Source organism: Chroicocephalus ridibundus, chromosome Z (genome assembly GCF_963924245.1).
Source record: "Chroicocephalus ridibundus chromosome Z, bChrRid1.1, whole genome shotgun sequence".
In the NCBI taxonomy this organism is placed as follows: domain Eukaryota; kingdom Metazoa; phylum Chordata; class Aves; order Charadriiformes; family Laridae; genus Chroicocephalus; species Chroicocephalus ridibundus.
Genome location: NC_086316.1, coordinates 46,017,376 through 46,035,253, shown reverse-complemented (window position 1 = coordinate 46,035,253; position 17,878 = coordinate 46,017,376). Strand labels below are relative to the sequence as shown.

Genomic DNA, 17,878 nt, shown 5'->3' with positions numbered 1-17,878 from the left:
CCGGCGCTGGGCACCCAGGGCTGCGGGAGCCCCGGCTCCACGATGCGCGGCTGCCACCCCCCCAGCCGAGCACCGTCCGCGCCGTCGCTGTGACTTTCCCCCTCGCCCCCGGGGCGGCATCCAAGGCAAACACTCAAAGCACACCCAAAACACCCGCGGGTTTACGGCCCTTTTGCGCTATGCCCTGCCCACGCTGCCTCCTCCTGACGGGCCAGGCCGTGCCCCGGGGGAACCGTGACAAACCCCTTTGTCGCCGTGAGCCGCAGAGCTGCCCCCGCTCCGTCCTTGAAACCCGTAGGTTTCAAGGCTACCGGCGCTGCCAGGGGAAGCCTTAAGGGAAAAAAAGGCTAAAGAAGGGCAGCGGGAAGAGGGGCTGCCGACATCTCGGCGCTCTCGGAGAGAGAGAAGGGGCGGGTGGCAGTGGGGAGAGGCAGGGGCGGGACGCGGCGACGGGCGCGGCGGAGCGACGGGCCGGGCCGGGGCGGTGCCGCGGGAGGTGCGGGGCCGTGCGGGGGGCCGGCAGCCCAGGCCGGGTCGCGCAGGCGGGGGACGTGCAGCTCCGCGCTGCCGGGGCGCCCTGCCTGCCCTGCCGGCCCTGCCTGCCCCCCACCCCCCACCCGGGGCGCCGCCACACGCCGAGCCGCGCCGGAGCGGCCGCGGCCCCGGCCCCGCAGGTGGGTGCTGCGGGAGGGCCGGGAGCCTTTCTTTCCTTGCTTTCCCTTTTTTTCCCTTTTTCCTCTCCTCTCCCTCTGCTCTCCTCCTGTCCCGTCCCCCCCTCCCCTTTTATTTTTTTGTCTGCCTTACTTCCCTACTTCCCTTTGCCTTTTCCCGGGGCAGTGCATGCAGGGGAGACCGGGGCAGGCTCTTGCTGGCCGCGGGGGTGCTGGGTTGGTGTGAAATCTGTTAGCGAGCACCGGGTTCAGGGGACATCTGACGCTCCTGAGGTATTGCAGTCTTTTATTTTCTTTTCTTTTTTTGTTTCTCAGTTAAACTTGCTAGAACTGGGAAAACCCTGAAGAAACCTTTTTTTTTTTTTTTTTTTTTTTTCCAGAACAGCAAAGCTCTTTAGAAGGTTGTAAATAGTTTTCTGTGACCCAAGTTGGGTGGGAGAGGACTCAGAAGCCTGACAGGAGGCTCAGTTGTTCTCTGGCACTCTGCCTCCTTTCAAGGTTGCTCAGAAAAGTAGATTTCTTTGTGGGAAAGAGGAGGAGTGGCAGCAGGAGGGAATTGCCGTTTTGGAGCCTGCAATTTTAAGTTCCTTTTTTAATGGCATATGAGGTGGGTGACCTCAGAGCTGGCAAGAATGACAGAGTCAGAAATGGTGGTAAGAGAAGCGAAGACAAATGTAGCATTTAAGTCTATCGACTTCAGGTTGAAAATTGTTGTGAAAAATAATGCAGTATTTGAAGCTCAAGTTGGAGCTCAGTTACAGTGGTATGTTGCTTTTGGAAGTAGGTGTATAAAAAAAAATACTAGTTTTATTTTCTCTCCTCAGTAGTTTTCTACTCTGCCTATAGTAAACGTCAGCATCATCTCTTTTCTATGAATCTGAATTGTCTGGGGTCATACTTCTTTCCTGAGGCCAGGAGAGCCAGAAGTTGCGTGAAAAACTCGATGAATATCTTTGCCGAGTCTGTTCTCTTTTTCCTAACTTAAGCAAAATGCACTGCAGAACACACAAACTGAAGCTGCTGACAATATGGTGATTTACTAAGCAAAATCCTACTCTCCAAATTTGTTGCCACAGTGGAAAACCCACTGCTAGTCTTATGAAAAGGTTTAATTTTGTTTTTTCTAATAATCTCCTCTTGGTTTTCCTTTGGATTCCAACATAATCCAAAAATTCTCCATTTACTTTGGTTCATAAACTCTGGAAACTTGAAAATACCTACCCACCAACCTAGAATTCTGTCTTAGTAAAGGTGAAAAAAGGTAATTCCACAGGAATGTAGCATGCCCAGCTAGTACAACTGAAATAACTTGTGCTATTAGGTTTAACTTCATAGCTCCAGGGAAGCCACTTCTTGCCCTGCGAAGCATTGTTATACACAGCATAATCGAGGCTAGTCGAGAAGCTTAATAAAACAAACAGAAACCTCATCACATTTCAGAAGACTGTGATAGCTTACCTCAGTAAGCTGTTTGCACCCACCAGGCAAGAACATTGTAAATCAGAACAAAACCTGTGTGTTTGGTAACTGTGTTACTTTCGTAACTCTTCCCAGGAGTGGATTCTCCTATCATAATCATACATATTGTTCTTGATTAGATTTTAAAGCCGCCTTTTGTTTATCTTTTTGACGGGTGGAAGGATTAGGCTGTTTTCCTACTGAGTTTTTACTGAGTTAAACCTGTGCACCTAAGTATGGTGCTGACCCTTGTTAGTCCTGTAACTACAAGAGACATCTGTTCTTTTCAGGAGATTATTGCTGCTGGTACTATTTGTCCTTTAGCTCACTGATGAACTGTAACTGTAGGCATGGCTTTGAAACACTGGCTTCTACAAAGGGCTCAAGAAAGTCTCCTCAGAATACTATTTTAAATATTGTGCTTGAAGAAGTATCCAGGTACTCAAAAATTTGGCAGCCTCTTTCTTCCCCCGTGAGATTTAGTTGTGGTTTGTTATATTTTACCTTTCCTGTAACAAAGTCTGTCAGTATATCCCATCCTGAAATACAGTGTTGTCACAATTAGCAGTTAGGAAAATTCTGTACGTGCGTGTGAGGCGTGCAGCAGCTGCTCCATTCCTGGTGAAATTATAGTTCCTCTTTTGGGATACTGTGAAAAAATAGATATGCATTTTACTTTGAAGTGGCCAATGTGTGCAAATCATCTTGATGAACACCAGGCAGTTGTACTGGGTGCTAAATTGGACACTATTGCTTTGAAGATTTTGTGGGGTTTTGTCTTGGGATTTGTGAGTGTACTTTCAGTGTTAGTTACTTTGAGGTAAAACATACCTTTTTATCAGTACAAGGAGTCGCAGACTTCTAGAGGTAGGAACTGGTCACTGAAAGACTTTGCCATAATGGCTTTTCTTTCCTCAGTTGAAATTCCTTATTGTTATAGCTCTGCCTGTGGGACCTCTAAGGATGGATGTGAAGGAAGGCAAACAGGCTTTCAACTGTTCTGTGGAAGATTTACTTGATACAGTAGTACAAGAGAGGATTAGAAAGGCTAGAAAAATTTACGTTTTTTCAGTGCCATTTTACACACTGAGTGTAAGTTCATGTGAGTTTTACTCAGTTTTTAAGTTTACTCAGTTTTGTGTCTCAGGTTCCTGACATTTGAACATAGATCTCCAAATAACCCAGGTGTTTGAATTTATTTTCATACTTCCCGCTCCCCTCGCCCCTGAAAAACAACTGTCTACTTTTAGCTGCTCTCGCTATTTAATCTCCATGTAGTGGTAGGTGTAGCCGTACTAGTCATTTGGGGAGTTTTGTCTAAAGCTGCCTTCTAAGCTAACAAGGGACTAGAAATGTGTTATTTTTTCCTATAAAAAGGAAGGGTCTTTTTCTTTTTTATTATTGGGGTTTTTTTTTAAGCAGCTCTGAAGGAAATGCCGTGCTTTTACAGAGCGTTGTCAATGAGCAGACAACTGCACCCACGTGGAACCCTGCTGCTCCCTCTGAATGACTTTCAGAGTTAAGGTCTTAGTTCTGTAAAGCCTAATGGTAACCCAAATACTCAGCTTATGACCAATTCTTATTTTCAGTAAGACCAAAGACCCTCTAACGGAAAAAACATGAGTACTTTCATTCAGTCGCAGGCATATCTACTTTCAAGATCGTGCTGCTTCGTATCATGGAAATGCTGAGTAAATGCTCTGCATGCTGCTCTGAGTCTGGCAGATCTCTGCAGATAACCCTGTGTGGTCTATCTTTGTGCTCATGCGTGTTTGTGTTTATGCAAGCTGCTTACTGCTTTAAAAATCACTTCCTCATCAGGGCGAATGTTCTGCGTTACTGAACCTGAATGGAAGCAGGTTAATTGCAATAACTACTTGCAGAACATGTATGCTTTAAAGAGTCGCGGATATGCCCTGGTAAAACTCAAGGATGTTCCAGGAAATGAGCCCTCAGTGGATGGCCGCCTTCTGAAGTGTTGAGGAAAAGTTTTGTATCTCAGGTGGAATTTGTGAATGGGGAAAGAGAACAGCAAGGATCTGGTCAACACCTGGTCACTTACTATTCTTACCACTAGCTGAAGTTTCCTTACATCTTCCTTTCCTCCCAGGCAAGAAAAGGGAAAAATAAGTCAGTTCTGACTCTCACTCCCCACCCATCAAAACGATTACATGTCTCCTGGCCCATCCCAACTACTACTTCAGAGGTGGGTGTACTCAGCACTACATTTTCCACTTGGCTTGTCTTCAATACATTTCTGTAAAAACAAAAATCTCACGTTGTCATGAATAGATGTAGGATATTAGTGCAGCTTCCAGGAAGTTTTCAAATACCTGTTATCAAGCATTGATTAAAAGCTAATGTGTCTGTGGACATATAATAGAGGCCTCCGTAATGTTTGTGTTGCTGTGTCCTCTCCACAGTAGCTGTATGCCAAAAGTCACCAAAGCAACTACAAGAGAGGAACCATCACCGTCTGCTTCCTTTGGTATTTGTTAGAGGGAGCAGAACAGGAGGAAAAATGAAGGGAAAGACCCTAACCTAACCCTAACCTTAGTTCAGCAGCCCACAAGGCTGAGAGAGTCATGACACCAGAACATTGCAGCTAAGCCTGCAAGACCTATCAGACCTTCCTTGCTCTTGTTATAAACTAGTTTTGACCTCCTGACAGCCTCTGCGATGCTACCTAACTCTGCGTGCTTTCCTGGGCTTTCATCAGTCTTTCACAAGATTTACAGGCTGCTGAAGTGCCCCCAAGTACCTTCTTGCCCTCTACCTACACCTTTCTGAACTTCTGGTGCTGATGCTGGCCCATGGTGTATTTTGGAGGCTATGTTGCTTCCTTTTGGATGCTGACTTGGTGTTTAACATCTTGCCTCAACAGTTTTTCCATTGATGTGAGAAGACTTAAGCGCCGAAATCAAAAGACACTTGATTTTTTTTGTTCCTGTGCCACCAGCCCCTAATGATTTTCATCTTATCATGAGATTGGTCTGTGTACCATTTTCACAGCAAGCCCTAAATGCTTTTTCCAAGGAAAAAATGTACTTAATGTAAAAACATATGGTTGTTGCTTAAATACAAAAAAAAATTACCTCTTAAACAGTTTCACTCTGCTCTCTGAACTCCATCAGTCAGGACGGAGGAGGGTAATGTGTTTTATGGGAGCTGGCAGGAGGGAGGCTCTGCAATGCCTGGGGACTGGGAATCCTGTTTTCCCAATCCCAATGCTGTGACTCCAGCAAAACGAACAGCCACGGAGAGCAGTGCCACCCTAGAGTAACACTGAGAGTAGAGGCTGCCACTGCTTTTAACCTTTTTTAGGAAAAGACGCATCTCTCACTCTCAGACATATCAGCCCAAACATAAGCCTAAAAGCCCAGAGCCCGGGTTTGGTGGGCTGTGGCATTGTGAGCGGAGATTTCCAGGTTGCCGCAGGGCCGAGGGCTCCCCATGGCGGGTCTGGCAGCCAGGCCTGTCCCTCCACCCCCGCCGGGAGCCGGGCAGCTGGGAGACACGGGGGCAGTTCAGGCATCAGGCACCTCCTTGGGGATGGGGACAGGCTGAAGCTGGGCTGGGACTTGGGCCCAGCTTGTCAGGGCCAGTGGCCAGGCTGTGGGGGCTGAAGACCGGCCCTGCCATGGCATCACTGGGGCAGGGGCTAACAGCCAAGGGAGGCTGTAGTGGGGACATGCGGGAGCTTGGAGGGGGCTGGTTGGAACTCTCAAGGTATAATCTTGTAAAAGAGTAAATGTGCGCTCGCAGCCCAGAAAGTAAGCTGCATCCTGGGCTGCATCAAAGAAGTGTGGCCAGCAAGTCAAGGGAGGTGATTCTACCCCTCCGCTCTGGTGAGACCCCACCTGGAGCACTGTGTGCAGCTCTGAGCCCTCAGGACAAGGACACGGACCTTTTGGAACGGGTCCAGCGGAGGGCCAGGAAGATGATCCAAGGGCTGGAGCACCTCTTCTATGAAGACAGGCTGAGAGAGTTGGGGTTGTTCAGCCTGGAGAAGAGAAGGCTCCAGGGAGACCTTATAGCAACCTTCTTGTATCTGAAAGATGCCTACAGGAGAGATGGGGAGGGACTCTTTATCAGGGAGTGTAGTGATAGGACGAGGGGTAACAGTTTTAAACTGAAAGAGGGTAGGTTTAGATTAGGTATCAGGAAGAATCATAGAATTGAATCATAGAATGGTTCAGGTTGGAAGGGACCTTAAAGGTGATCTAGTTCCAAGCCCCCTGCCATGGGCAGGGACACCTCGCACTAGACCAGGCTGCTCCAAGCCCCATCCAGCCTGGCCTTGAACACTTCCAGGGATGGGGCATCCACAACCTCCCTGGGCAACCTGTTCCTGTGCCTCACCACCCTCACAGTAAAGAACTTCTTGGATGTCAAGATTAGATATTAGGAAGAAAGGTTTCTTTTGGGATTTTCTGTTTGTTTTTAAGGATGGGTGAGGCCAAACTTATCTAAAATCACATGCTGTGCTGGGTCCAGAGGGTGTTGCTCCCTCTTGTCCGTGGCCACAGCCTTTCTTTGATGAAGGTTATTCCCCTTCAGCTCCTTTGGCATAAGTACCCATGTATTCTATTGCTGACTCATTTCAGTCAGTACCATTAGTCAGACTAAAAATTTAGCCTGTAGGGTTAACACCAGTTTACATAGCTGGTTTATATCAGCTGTTTTACTATAGCACCTTTACAGTAATATAAAAGTTAAATCAGAACCTGACTTTTACCAAGACATCTCCCAGACTGCCAGGTAATGAGTAGTTGTTTCACAGATGAATAAATTAAGAGGCAGATGATCCAAATGATTTGCCCTTAGACACAGAAGAGGTGCCAGAAATGGAGATTTAAACTAGGTGTAGTAATCATTCTTTCAATAAAGTCTATTTAAATGGAGAACAGTAGTCTGTAGTAGAAATCAAGTTGAAATTATCTTGGTTTTGTGTTTAGTCATACCATACAGTTTGTATACAGCAATGAGGAATAATTTTGGCAGGAAGCGGGCGTCTAACTTGACCTTTGTCCTAACTCCTCCAAATATCTGCAACTGCTATAAGTTTCCTTTTTAATGACATCAGAAATACAGGCTCTGACTTGAGCAGGAGGCAATAAAAAAGGGAAGTGGGTCAAGTACCTAACTTCGCAACTAAACTTCAGTTGCGAGCAAGAGGAAGGCTGGAGCATAGTCTTCTATCTGTGACTGTGGAAACCTCTCTCCTGCTCTCCCACAGTGCAAGGTGCTGCCTCTGACACTGCATTCTCTAGTGTGCACACTAAAGCTACGCAGAGCTTTACTGTTACTTCAGTGCAGTTAAAAGCTGTACTGAATCCAGTCTGAACCTATGTTAATGAGTATTCTAGGCTCATAAAACCTTATAAAACAAAGCCCAGGTATATTATTAGACGAGGGGTACCAAATCTTTCCTTATCCTGTAAAGGTCAGCTTTTACAAAGAATGGGATATGATCAAGTTTTAGGACTTTTTAGAAAAGGAATTGCAAGCATAAACAAATAGTAACTTATTGTTAAGACTGTTCAGAAGCAGCAGCATGTCAGTGAGAGAAATTTGACTGTGGGGAAAAACCTACACCTGAAGATAAGAGCCATGTTGACGTGTAAATGCATGCAGATCTCTCATTTTCGTATAATGGAAATGCAGGGTCTGATTATTCTGAGCTCAAAACAATGGAGGAGTTGCACCCAGCTGGGTATACAAGGCCATTCTGAAAGAGATTCTTTATCCCACTTTCAAATAAGTTTTATTCTAAAACAGAAGCAGGAAAGACTTCTTAGTAAGCTTTATTCTTCTGAAATTGTAGAAGGTGAAGACTGCAATGATAGCTTTCGATTAAGGCTCTGTGTGCCTGCATTGTAAAGAAAAGGGAGGGGGTGGCAATCCTCTTGAAGCGTGTGGATGCTAGTGCTCCTATAAAAATTGAGAATAGGATAAAACAGTAGTGCTAACTCTCGACCTAAAGAAAGAAGGATTCCACCTTCTGTCTGCTAAAGCTTCACAAATGTAAGTGTAGTCTTCATTTCTAAGTTGGTTGGCAGAAGACAGTAATTTGAGGGTAACCAGTATTGCAAGTTTCATCTTATGGAAATATACACTCAGTAGAGATTATTGACACTATCACATAGCAAGTAGCCTTCCTTTGTTAATGTCATATGTGATGGATATATTTTTATTGGATCAGATCTACTAGTCAAAACTAGCAGGATGGCAGTAAGCAAATGTGTGATAAATTATAAAGCATGTTAAAACTTGCTCTAAATTATGTCATTGTGTTTGATGTCACATTGCAAAGTAAAAGTGGTAACTGAGGAATTTCCCTTTTTAATTTTTTTATATTCAAATTCAAAGTGTGAGACGTGATACTTAAAAGGTACCTCTCCATGCTTTCAGCTGTAATTGCACACTAGTTCACCCGAATACTTACCTTAAGGGTTAAAATTTTAGTTCTTCCAGTTTGACTTCTCTATACACCTAAACCAGACTTGGAACAAATGTCCACCTCCCTAAGAGAAATGCAGGATAAAATAATGACAGGTGTAACTTTGAAAACAAAATACACTTTATAGTAAATAAGGTGTTTATGTAATGCTGGTAGTCACAAATAGTTTGTGGTCTCTGCCTGTTGGTGGCTTGGATTGCAAAATATTTGGTTATTGTACTTCCTTAAAGTACTGCTGATCCTTATAGCTGTGCTAGATATTTGTGCAGTGATCTGCATCTTCCCCCCACCTACTTACTACACGTGGATCAATTCCCCCAGTCAGTTTGCAATGCTGTGGTGGAACCAATGTGTAGTGCATCCTGGTGGCAGCGTTACTACCAAAAATCTCTTTGATGTCAGACCTCAATTTCTTGCGTGCGTCTGTTCTGAGATTTGCACATAGCAGGTAAAAGCCACAGTTTGAGAATTAAAAGCTAAAATGGTACCGGGGTAGCTTAAAGAAAAGAGGGGGAAAAAAGAAAAACCTTATGCTGAACAGCCTACAGCAAAACCCAGAAGTAGACACAGCAGACGGTTCTTTTTCTTAGACAAATTTTCTTAGAAGCTTTTTGGGGTAGCAGTTACTCTCAGAGCTATGCAGAAAGTTATTCAGAGGCAATGATTTTTTCTTGAAAGCAGTAAAAATGAAAGGAACTGTATATCTCTGAAATACTTCAATATTTCATTAAGCTTTAAACTTATAGATTAAAATTTAGGAAGACATTCTCTATAAACTGTGTTGACTTTGGCAGTTAGACGTTGGCTTGAAATTCAAACCTGCACTGAATTATTAGGCAATGAATTTGTGAGTGCAAATGGTATTTGAGTGGCAGTGTAAGTTGTTTAAGGCTATCCTGTTCTTGATTAGTTTGCCTGCATGAGGTAGTACTTACAAAAAAAAAGACACGCAGTTCTGTAATCCAGTTCTATACTGCCGTTTTCTCAACAGCTACAGTGGTAGCAGCTGCATAACTGTGCAGTGATCCCTTCAGAGAGTACTGAAGCAGAAAGAAGGCACTTAAGGGGAAAGAGGACTAACAAACAAAAATGATGTAGTGCCTGTGAAATAAAGGTGAAAACAAAATTGGCATGTTATAAATCTTGTTGCAACTCAACCTTGCAGCATATTTGCACTTAAAAGCAATTGCTGAATCATAAAAACAAGTGTGTTTAAATGATGGTAACACAACACTGCCGTGCTCTTAGATTTCTGCATTTGCAATGACTTAACACAAATCAGCTTTAGTGATAGGCCACAGGTATGGCCTTTTACCTTAAAAAGGTACTTCAGCAATCGAGTCACTGCTGTTCTCAGAACTCTGAAAGTTCAGGAGCTATGCTAATTTCTTTCTCCCCTTCTCATCAGCTCTTTCCTGATGATATTTCTAAACTCATCTGCAGGATTTTGAAGAGACCGTGTCTCACACAAAAATCTTGAAAGGCTTCAGGGGCTCCTTTCCCACTGAGAAGATAAAGCACAACTAGCATCCAGGAAGTGAGTGGTAAGTTATTATTATAATGAAGTCTGTGTCACTGCTGAAGTGAGTATAAAACATTCTTCTCAAACTCTGAAGCGTGAATTAACATCAAATACTTGCTTCTCAGTAATGTGTGTGACTTATGGGCTTTTGTTTTGTCAGATGAAGCTGAATCTGCTCAGTTTTCTTACTGCTTTGGTTTGTAGTCTTAGTATTATGGAAATTGTGTCTCATGAAAACTATCTACATCTCTCCATTTCTTTCTAGAAAGATAAACCAATTTTATTTATTATTTTCTGATTTTCAACAGAATATTTTTGGTGAACTTTTCACCTTTTTTTACAGTCACAAATAACAATGTAATTATTAACCATTGTTTTAAAGAAACCTTTTGGTCTTTGAATGACAGTCATATTTAATTTTATTTTAGGATTTTTCCTTCCGTCTCCCTGACAAAGTCACCAAATTCCTGAGAAACACAACCTGATTTTTCTGAAGTTGTTGAAGCTCATATTAGCAGAGTGGAGTTCATTTTTTCTTTTTAGCCCTGCAAAGCTACCTGGTATTTGAAATGCTGAAGAGGAAATTACGGTTTTGCCACAACTCGCACTTCAGGCTTTTCTTGGGTCTAACTCTTATTTTAGTAATCATTTCGGTTTTAAAAGTTAACCAGAAACAAGACTTCTTAAATCGGAGACATCTAGAGTTGACAAAAGAAGATCCTATTGGCAATATTAACTGCACCAAGATTATAGACGGGGATATAGAAGAAATTCAAAAGGTAAAGCTTGAAAACTTGTTAGTGTCATTTAAGAAGCGCCCCAGATTAACAACAAATGATTATATTAACATGACAGCAGACTGTGCCTCCTTCACCAAGACTAGGAAATACATTATGGAACCTCTCAGCAATGAAGAAGCAGAATTCCCAATTGCTTACTCAATAGTCGTTTATCACAAAATTGAGATGCTTGATCGACTTCTAAGATCAATCTATGCCCCTCAGAATTTTTACTGCATTCATGTTGACAAAAAGTCTCCAGAATCTTTCTTTGCTGCTGTGAAGGGAATAGTCTCATGTTTTGATAATGTCTTTATTTCCAGCCAGTTAGAGAGTGTTGTATATGCTTCATGGAGCAGGGTACAGGCAGACATTAACTGCATGAAAGATCTCTACAGAAGAAGTTCAAACTGGAAATACCTAATAAACCTCTGTGGCATGGACTTTCCTATAAAGACCAACCAGGAAATAGTAGAGAAATTAAAAGCCCTTAAAGGTGAAAACAGCTTGGAAACGGAAAAAATGCCCGTATATAAAGAAGTAAGGTGGAAAAAACACTATGAAGTAATTGATGGTAAAATAAAGAACACAGGTGTAGACAAAGAACTACCACCTCTCAGTACTCCAATTTTTTCTGGTAGCGCCTATTTTGTAGTTAGCAGAAGATTTGTAGAATACGTATTAGAAAGCAGCAAAATACTTAAGTTCATTGAGTGGGCAAAAGACACTTACAGCCCAGATGAGTACCTGTGGGCGACAATTCAGAGAATCCCTGAAGTCCCAGGTGCAGTTTCTTCTAGTGAGAAGTACGACGTTTCTGATATGAACGCACTGGCCAGGTTTGTCAAGTGGCAGTACTTTGAAGGTGACGTATCCAAAGGTGCACCCTACCCACCGTGCAGTGGAGTTCACGTTCGCTCTGTCTGTGTTTTTGGGGTAGGAGACCTGAACTGGGTGCTACGAAACCACCACTTCTTTGCTAATAAGTTCGACACTGATCTTGACCCTTTTGCAGTGAAATGTTTGGAAGAGTATTTGCGACACAAAGCTTTGTATCTGCAAAAGAACTGAAATACTGCATGCGCCTTTGACGAAACATAGGTACAAATAGTGTACAGCTATGTACATTAATATGCAACACCAATGGTGGTGATGCTGATTATGGGTATAATTGTTCTTGCCACGTCTGTATGGTGGTGATGACACCCTCCCTGCCTTCACTATGGACAAGGGGAAGAGAAGACATGTTTCAAGTGAATATGGGGATGCCTTGTGTTGCACACTGAAGCTTGTAACTTTGGGTACAAAATTGAAGACAGCAATTTCTGGAAGGCCATTTACTTGGAATATTTATTATCTAAAAGGTGTAATTAACTATAATGGCTTGACTAAACTGTTTTAAGGCTTGGGAAATGCATGTTGTTCATGGTTATTCCTCATTTTTTTTTCCCATGAATGTAATGCTAGCTGGAAAGGAAAAACTAAGAGGTTGGGGGGGGGGGGTGTTGGAGAAAAAAAGCAGCTGGACTGCACAGACTTCATGCTGAGTACTGAAAGATCTCAGGAAAATAATATGAGAATTGATCTGAAAACTATTCAAAAGGGAATATACCAAAGCCAGCTGTTGTTATTTAACTTAAATCTGATTGCTCTAGTCTGTAACATGTTATTCTTAATCCTGCTGAAAATTTCATCTTCAGCATGGAGTATTAAGGACTTGTGTTTAAATTTTGGTAGCCAAATCTTGCTTTTGTACTCTTAAACCCCCCTGATAATGTGATATAAAGTTTATACACTAGTTTGTAATTACATGTTCTCAGGGAAACTTCAGTTTTGTGCCTGATGAGAGTTAGACTTGTAGTTTTACACTTCCTACTGTATCAGGAGTCTTGATTTTGGATCATGGATCCAAGATGACTCAAGTTTCTCAAATGCTTCAAAGAACTGCAGTAGTGTCTACATGTCACTGATGGAACTGCTGGTTTCTGCTTTTTGTCAAGCTCAGTTTGCATTCCAGATTCTTCTAACCTTGATTATGCAAAAATAAAGTTATTTTTCTAAATCATATCACCTCGTCCTGCAATTAAAGTCCGTCTAAAAGCACTACCAAAAAATCCTAATGATGAAGACCTAAAATGTTTTTCCTGCAGGTTGCCATACACAACTGATGCTGCAGCTAGGCCAAGTCCTACCTTACCTCCATGTGTTCATTCATTCACGTGTTTATGCTTGTTTACGTTTAACTGGTGCAGCTGATTTTTATTTATTTGCTCCTTTTGGTGGAAGGGAAAGGAGGAAATCTGGATGAGTTTTGTTCCAGGTTAGGTTCCTGCTTAGTTTAGCTGTTGCAATGTGGCACAGAAGCATGGGGATGAGAGAATGGGACACTGTGAGGGATGATACTTCTTTCAATATCAGTTCAGATTTGTCATGCATAGTTACTGCCAGGTGTCTCATCTGACTACTGAGATGACAGTGGAATTCATTATAGGCACTAGCAAATGACAAAATAGACTAAATTCTTTGTTTCTTGAACTGTTGCTGTGCTGGCAGTGCGTGTTTCTTACAAAGGTAGTTTGTCAGGAAATTTCTCCTAAGCTGTGCCCCAATACTTAGACATTAACATAATGAACTGCTTACTGTTGATCATGCAAACAGCTAGGGAGGCAAGCAATTTAATCTGAAATAGGGCCTATTCTTGCCAATGCCTTCCTTCAAAACCACCTGAAAGCTGTTTAGGGATCCTTCAGAGACTCTCACATGATGTATAAGCAGTAATTAAAGCCTGTGAGCTGTGGCAGTAGAGGGAAATACCCTGTCTTCCCCACCCTTTGGCTTTTCTACAAGAATGCTCTTACAAACAGTTGTGCTCTACCACAAGCTACAACAAGGTGGAACTTCACTGCATATAGTACTGGGGAATTCCAGAAAGTCATGTTCTATTTTAGCAGAAAGGAAGGTGTTTGTTTTTAAGAATTTCCACCTAAAGATAAGCTCTGTGAATAGATTCTATGAGACCAGAACTGCTAGACCAAATAGACCGAAAAAGTGATAATGAAGCTCTCTGCACAGGATAGGCTGCCGACTCAATGGCTTGGAATCTGCTAGGCAGCTGGAGCATCAACCCCCTTACCTACCTATTCCAGCCTGCTTTGTCCTTGCTCGTTTGTCTAACGCAATGAATGCCTGTCTGTATCTCTGTTGTTAATGGTACTGCTACTGTAGGTAGTGAAGTTGCTACTTGACTAGGTGCTCCCAATGTTACTGTTTGTATAGAGTCAAGAGAGATCCTATGTATACTAACTGTATATTCAGTTCTATACAGAAGGAAAAATAGGAGAACATTGCTGTTTAGTGTACCTTCTCCCTAAGGTAAGGAGGCATTTCTTTTTCTGTGGAAAGTGAATCACAAAAAGCCCCATCTCCCTAAAGCTGACTTGTAGAAGGGACACCTTGATCTGGAAGATTTTAAATGGTCTAGAAAGGCAGTTTCATGAAAAGAACTCAATCTGTTGAACAAGTACCAAATGTGCCAAAGGAAATTAACAGATAAATTTAAGGTATTGCAACTACGCATTACAGAAAAGACACCACAGCCAGCTATAATGGGTAGAGAAAGCAATCTAACTTACATTAGTATTTCACTGAATCTGCCAAGAAACTTAACCAAAGTAATCATCATTCTAGAATCAAACAACTTTATGGCACCAACAAAACTCAAATAAAATCTAGATTACATCCCTGACCGACATCGGCATTTGGTTTTTCATAATGTCTCGGTTTTCTACCAGATGTTTAGAGGACTGGAGTAAAAGTCTAGCACTAGCTTGAGTGAATATGAAAGAAAAGAACTTCACTGATACTGCAGCAACAATCTAATCTTGATGCTTTGCTGAAGACGCTAGGCTCTTGTTAGGAATAGCTAAAAATTAAAAACTTAATGATAACATCAACCCTTCAACCATTAATTCAAAATACAGTGGTGCTCTCATACAAGAAAAATGTTGTTTTACTCTGGTCAGATCCCTCTGATCTCGGGTAAGAGGCCAACACACTAGACCTGCAACAGGATTGAACTGGGAAGCTGGACAGAGGACAGAGCAGTTAAAATCAGAGCCGTGATTGTGGGTTCAGCTACGGTGCTGCCCAGGGCACTCAGAGTACCTGCTTTTTCCAGTCCCTGCTGCATGAACCCAGTTTACACCCGCCCCCACACTGTGACCTCATCAGCAGTGGGGCAGCTAGGAAGGAAACTGGTTTGCAGTTGGTGGTTTTTCTTTTTTGGGGGTTGGTTTGGGTGTTTTTTTGTGTTTTTTTTTTTCTTTTTTCCTTTTTCTATGTTTTAAAGCTGGTTCAGTTTCTCAGTCTAGCTCACCAGGGTGAATAGCCAGTGAAACCGTTGCTGAAGTAACACAAACACCTCTTATGAAGAAAGGCTGAGGGACTTGGGTCTTTTTAGTCTGGAAAAGAGATGACTGAGGGGAGATGTTATCAACACTTATAAATACTTAAAGGGCGGGTGTCAGGAAGACGGGATCAGGCTCTTTTCAGTGGTGCCCAGCAACAGGACAAGAGGTAACGGGCACAAACTAGAACACAGGAAATTCCATCTGAACATGAGGAAAATCTTTACTCTGAGGGTGGCAGAGCACTGGCACAGGCTGCCCAGGGAGGTGGTGGAGTCTCCATCCCTGGAGACATTCCAAACCCACCTGGACGCGTTCCTGTGCAACCTGCTCTAGGTGACCCTGCTCTGGCAGGGGGGTTGGACTAAATGATCTCCAGAGGTCCCTTCCAACCCTACTGTTCTGTGATTCTGTGATTCTGTGTGCTATCCAAAATCCCCTAACTTGTCTTTCAATTTTCCATAGCAGAATTTTCCCAAAGGGCTCAGTGCATTGAAGGCACTGCTGTAGCTCAATCCCCACTTCCAGATAAGCATTTTGAGTGGCCCTGATAACAACAATTTGCTTGGTTTACTGATAATAATTGTGGCAACCAAGTACCCTGTATCACTAAGAGTCACCAGGCTGAAAACCTTTAGGCTCAAAGGCTGATTTGATCCCAGAAACCTAATACTTGTGTTTTCTTCTCCTTCCTGTCTTAGGTTTGGCTTGACAGGAAGCATGTGTTTGACTCTCTTGCTGCTTTCTATCTAGCACAACAGAAAACGACAGGAAACCTTCAAGATGAACACTGCAGTTATGATTAAGGTCATCAGCCAGATCACCATTACTTGGTGCATTTTCAAGTGGCCTGACAATTAAACCTGGGTTATGACATGAATGCATTAGAAGATAAAAATGAAGGAAGAAGCCATCTGCTCCAACATACTTATAGTGTACATATAAGGAGGAGGACATAATCCCTTCCTCCAGATTGTGTTCTTTTGCTAGCTCTGAATGGTTGTGGCAGTCATTTAAAAATAAAGAAACATGATTTAATTTAAATTCTGTTGCAATATTTCACTGTCTTAATTTATAGCTTCTTTTACTCTTGCAAATTTTAGTGGTGGATTTTTTTTAGTCACTTATAGAGTATGTAAAAGAACTAATAGTATAGTGAGCAGCTCTTCAGTCAATTAAAACATGGGAAATTGTGTTATGTAAAATGCCTTCCCAATTCCACTCAACAATACCATTCGTCCTCAGCTTAACATTTTAATAATCTAGTAGATGGGTTTCCATAGTTCTCAAATTCTCTTCTTTCCAATAGATCAATTTCCTTAATTGTTCCTGTAATGACCTAGACTAGAGTGTGGTAAATTAACAGTAACCTGCTCTTGACAGGCAGGGAGCCTTCCCAGTGCCTTAGACAGCAGACATAAAAAGGAAATATCCTTTAGGTTATTGTCCTTATTCCAAATCAAGTCACTCAATTTATTCCAGACATTCTAACTCAGTATTCAAAAATCTACACTGATGTGTTTTATGGAGTTATTTTCCTCATATGTAACCTGAATTTTTCTATTTTATAACTGAAATGAGTCAGTTTCTTACTCTTTGCATATAAATAACAGTTTGGGGTTTTTTCTGCTTCTTTTCTGCGTCAGCCACTAACCTCACACAGATCCTTTGTATTTGCATTATGGTCTCCGTTATTTGCCTTGCCTTACCTTACAATATCTTCAGTCAGGCAAATATTTTGCTCAGTGCCCTCATTCGAATTCTGTCACTGTGAAACTGAGCTTTGCTGCTTGAGTCTTACACATGGTTGGGTTCTTCTGGGATCTGCCAGTATTCATTTTAGTTTGTCTGTCTTCTATAGCTACATTAGAGCTTGACAAGAAAAAGTTAACAACATGGCCAAATCCTTGAAGTCAAACCAGAGTATTGAAAAATATATTATTTTCCCCCCAAAAAACTAAGTTGTGTAGGAAAAAGAGGTGATATAGAAAAAAATTCAGCTAAGAAAAACATGCAGCAGGCCCTGAGCAGATCTGGCCTGTTAAAATCCATGCTGCATACTTGAAAACAGGATGCTGGAACTTATTCTGACAGATATTGGTCTAACTATACTTTTTAAAAATAATTTCCTCTGGATTTGGGAACCTAGGCCTATTGGGAGATCTAGTCACATACAAGTAATAATCTTTTATTCTGTACCATGAAATCATATTAATCTTACCTATCGTCATTTTTTTTATTATTTTTCAGGGGCTTGACCCTACCTTCATTCTCTCATTTAAACAAGCAGTATTTCAGAAATCCTTTAGTAGAAAACGTTTAGTTACAAAAGTCTCCACTAACTTTAATTAAATTAGTTTGCCTACACCAAACCCCTTTATCTGTCTTCCTTTCAACCAACTTGCCTTTGCTACACGTGGGGGTGGAAAGCAGAAATGGTCATATGGTTTCAAAGTATATTTTACCAACTGGTGTGTGATAGGGAAAGTTGTGGGTTAGCATCATCAGTTATGGGTGAGTCTTTAGTATGTTTTGGCACCAGCTGTGTGAATTGCCATTAGTGAGGCTGGAAAGAGGGA

General features: G+C 42.2%; 1 protein-coding gene across 3 annotated transcripts; it reads left to right on the top strand.

The window, feature by feature from the left end:
* The first annotated feature begins 460 nt into the window (after positions 1–460).
* GCNT1 (glucosaminyl (N-acetyl) transferase 1) lies at positions 461–12,949 on the top strand. Of its 3 annotated transcripts, XM_063321095.1 has the most exons (4): positions 461–674; positions 4,240–4,335; positions 10,036–10,136; positions 10,543–12,949. In XM_063321095.1, the coding sequence occupies exon 4, from the start codon at positions 10,684–10,686 to the stop codon at positions 11,962–11,964; it is 1,281 nt and encodes a 426-aa protein (XP_063177165.1). In that variant the 5' UTR covers positions 461–674; positions 4,240–4,335; positions 10,036–10,136; positions 10,543–10,683; the 3' UTR covers positions 11,965–12,949. The 3 variants fall into 3 exon arrangements, with proteins under 3 accessions (XP_063177165.1, XP_063177164.1, XP_063177166.1); XM_063321094.1 differs by lacking the exon at positions 4,240–4,335; XM_063321096.1 differs by lacking the exon at positions 4,240–4,335 and having other exon boundaries at positions 10,001–10,136.
* The last annotated feature ends 4,929 nt before the right edge of the window (positions 12,950–17,878 follow it).